We start from the raw sequence: 3,354 nt of genomic DNA, 5'->3' as shown, positions 1-3,354 counted from the left end.
AGGTGGCACAGGACCCGGGAGGGGCGCAGGGAATCGGTCAGGCTCTCTCAAGGGCTTGGATTCAAGGTCCGGCCTGGAGAGGGTGTGGATAGGTCAAACCCATCGCGGGGGAGCGGGCCTGGGTTGGAGCGCGAATTCGGCCGAAGGGGCTGACTAGGGCGGGGAGGTTAGGGATTCGGCAACTCTTTGATGGGAGCGTTATGCAAGGTCGGCCAGGGCCAGCGGAGGGGGCGCTGGTTGAGCAGGACCCTTAAAGGCATGCACAAAAGTTTGTGGCTTGGGCCTGATGGTGGCTGGGGCTTCTAGGGTCACAGGAGGTTGGGTTAGACTGGACAATGCCCCAGGAACAAGGGATCAAATTAGTCACTGGCAGGGGATGATGCTGGGATAGGCAGAGGCAAATTAATAAGCTCCAAGCCCCACCAGGCTAGGAAGTGCTGGATGCCTGAGGGCAGAGCCAGGGAAGTAGGCATGGCCAGTTTGGATTTTGCAGACAGTCCCAAGGGCATAGGACTAGGCGGATACTCCCCATCCTGCCCCCCACGAACACCTGGGCCCACACCTCCCCATTTTTCATGCCCTTCAATACAGATTTTCAGGGGCACAGAGTCTGCAGCCCAGCACCCTCCCATCCCAGCCAGGCGCCAGCTTTGCCCAGAGCAGAGACAGTATGAGTGGCAGGAGGCTGAGGCCTACAGGCCTGTTTACCCTCCTGGGAAAGGCGGTAAGAAGGGCAACCACAGCAGCACTGACCCAGACAAATACCACATTTATTTCACAAACACTGGGAAGACAGGTTGGGGGTGGAGGTGGGACGCAGGTGCAGAGCTGCACAGTCATCAGCAGCCCACTCCCCACACTGAGGATCCAGCCAGGCAGTGCCTCCAAGTCGACAGGCAGCAAGAAGTGAGTGCAGGGAGGGCCCAGAACACCGAGCCCTGCGAAAGGGGCACAGCTCCAGCTGCCCCAGGAAAACCACAAATAAATAAGAGTGGGGCGCGGCCCCACACAGACCGTCTAGTCACCCATCTTCACTCTGGAGGTCTGCAAAACAAGAACAGGAGAAATCAGGTAGAGATAGAGGAATAGTAAGAGTGACAAATGACAGAAGATCAGACCTAACAAACTCATGGTGAGATGGACAGATGACAACAGAGGGACGACTGGACCAGAATGGAGATGCTATGACAGACAAACACAGATGAACAGGGACAGTCAGGCTGTGGGACAGAAAGGTGGAGAGAAGTGGCATATAGACAATGCCAGTCGCCAAGAGTCAACCCAGGCAGGCACCCAGTCAGGCACCCAGTCACCCTCAGGTCCTCAAGCTGATCTTTAGCCACAAACTCACACACTGTCAGACAGATAAGACACGATTTAGACATGCTATTCAACTGACAGCATAGATACACACAGGCCCTGCTAAACACAGTCAAACACGCCGAGACAGAATTATTTGGACACAGACAAGATCCCAACCATGGAGACAAACAAAAAGAGAGATACTAAATGAAACACAGACACAAAACAACAGGGGGGGAAAAAATAGGACAGTTGTCAGTGTTTCCTGATTAGAAACAAAATTAAGCCAAAAGCGTCAAAAGGGGAAAACCAGAAGATGGGAATGAGGTGGTAGAAGCTGTTCAGGGGTCCCACGGGTGGAGGCGGGAGCACTGTAGCTCCTCTGGAAGGAGGGCGCGTCTGGGTTAGGGACAAGGACAGAGGCTCCCCAGCATTCAGCACCTGTAGGATCGCGACGATGACCCCAAAGAGGCCGATGGCGCTGCCGAAGATCTCCACGATAAGAATCTTCACAAAGAGGCTGGGGTTCTGGGCATCAGCCAGGGCGGCCCCACTGCCCACGATGCCCACGCAGACGCCACAGAAGAGGTTAGACAGGCCCACAGTGAGGCCGGCTCCGAACATGGAGTAGCCTGGGGGAATGGAAAGAGGGCAGTGAGGCCAATCACAGCCCCACTGTGCAAAGCAGGCCCAAGTAGGTGACCAAATATCAAAACGAGGTGTCTAAACTGGGGGTGGGAAGGGGAAAGCAGATGCCCTAGCGGTTTGCCTTCACACACACACACCTACCTGCATGATAGTTTCGGTGGCCAATGGCTTTGGGGTCAGTGGCACTGAAAGGCTGAGGGAGGCAGAGAAGTCATCAGAAACCAACCTCTAGGCTCCTCTGTACTCCCCAAGCAATGTGCAGAACACACTGGAATGGATCCCCCCCTACCCCCCGCCATACTCCATACCTCAGCCATGTTGCTAAGGACAATTGCCATGATGATGCCGTAGATAGCCACAGCCTCACAGAAGATGATGCTGGAGGTAGTAGTGGTGGGCAAAGGGGGTTGAGAGGAGAAAGAGATTAGAAAGCAATCAACCTTCCTCCTCACAGAGTCCCCCGGGACCTTTCCCCCACTAGCATCCCACCTTATCAGGAGGCTGCTCGGGAGCAGAATGTCAAGTCAAACAAATGGGCAGCTCCCAATGCAGCTGGTTCTGACAGCCTTCCAAGGGCCCTAACTTACCTGACCAGGTTCTTGGTCTTGATCCGAGGGGCCTTCACCCCTCCCCCAATGATGGATGAGCCAGTAATATAGATGCCCCTGGTGGAAGGAGAAGAAACCAATGAGCAGAGGCCAAGCCTGTCAGTGCCCCCAGGGTGACTAAGGACCCAGCACCACCACCTGCTATGACTCAATCCCCACCCCCGAATCACACCACCCCAACACTCACCACGCTGCCCCAACCACAGACAGGGAGATAGCTAAGCCAATGCCCAGGTTTGACCACATGAAGGGGGAAGTCTCTGTCAAGAACCTGGGGTGGAGACAGGGAGGAAAGCAATTCAGTTTTGGTGGAGAAGTGAGCACCAAATTCACTCCCCCACACCTCCAGCCCCACCAGTACTGGTTGCTAAAAGACTCCTCATCTCCCAAAGGTCCACACCCCAGGCAGCTGGGGACGGGGTGGAGGAGGGGGCTCAAATTCGAGAAGGAAGGCTGCAAGCAGCAGCTCCTGGGGGAATCCTCTCCCTGCCCGCCCTTACCATGCCACATCAAAGCGGAAGCCCAAGTCAAAAATGGTGTAGCAGATCCCTGCAGCAGAGAGGGGAAAAAAGGGGGGGGGGGGTTAGGGGCTGCTCTCCAGAGAGAAGCTCCCCAACTTAGACAGGAAGTTCCTGCCCAGCTGATGGGCCCCCTCAAAGGACTGCCTACACCTAAGTCAAGCGGGCCCCGCGCAAAAGCACGGCTGTCTGCACAGATGCCTCGGCTCAGGCCTCCATTTCCTGCCACTCCCTCAGTAACACCGCGCTCGGTGACACCACCTCCCAGACCCAGATCC

The 3,354-nt window shown here is 55.8% G+C and overlaps 1 protein-coding gene across 1 annotated transcript; it reads right to left on the bottom strand.

Moving 5' to 3' along the window:
* Positions 1-749: 749 nt before the first annotated feature.
* ATP6V0B (ATPase, H+ transporting, lysosomal 21kDa, V0 subunit b) lies at positions 750-3,354 on the bottom strand. The gene is made up of 7 exons (XM_005866622.2): positions 3,059-3,354; positions 2,746-2,829; positions 2,538-2,615; positions 2,259-2,328; positions 2,092-2,143; positions 1,744-1,934; positions 750-1,044 (listed from the first exon to the last, which is right to left on the bottom strand). Exons 2-7 carry the CDS (start codon positions 2,802-2,804, stop codon positions 1,018-1,020), a joined length of 477 nt encoding a protein of 158 aa, XP_005866684.1. The 5' UTR covers positions 2,805-2,829; positions 3,059-3,354; the 3' UTR covers positions 750-1,017.

Source organism: Myotis brandtii, unplaced genomic scaffold (genome assembly GCF_000412655.1).
Source record: "Myotis brandtii unplaced genomic scaffold, ASM41265v1 scaffold235, whole genome shotgun sequence".
Classification (NCBI taxonomy): Eukaryota; Metazoa; Chordata; class Mammalia; order Chiroptera; family Vespertilionidae; genus Myotis; species Myotis brandtii.
This window is presented reverse-complemented; position numbering and strand designations above follow the sequence as displayed.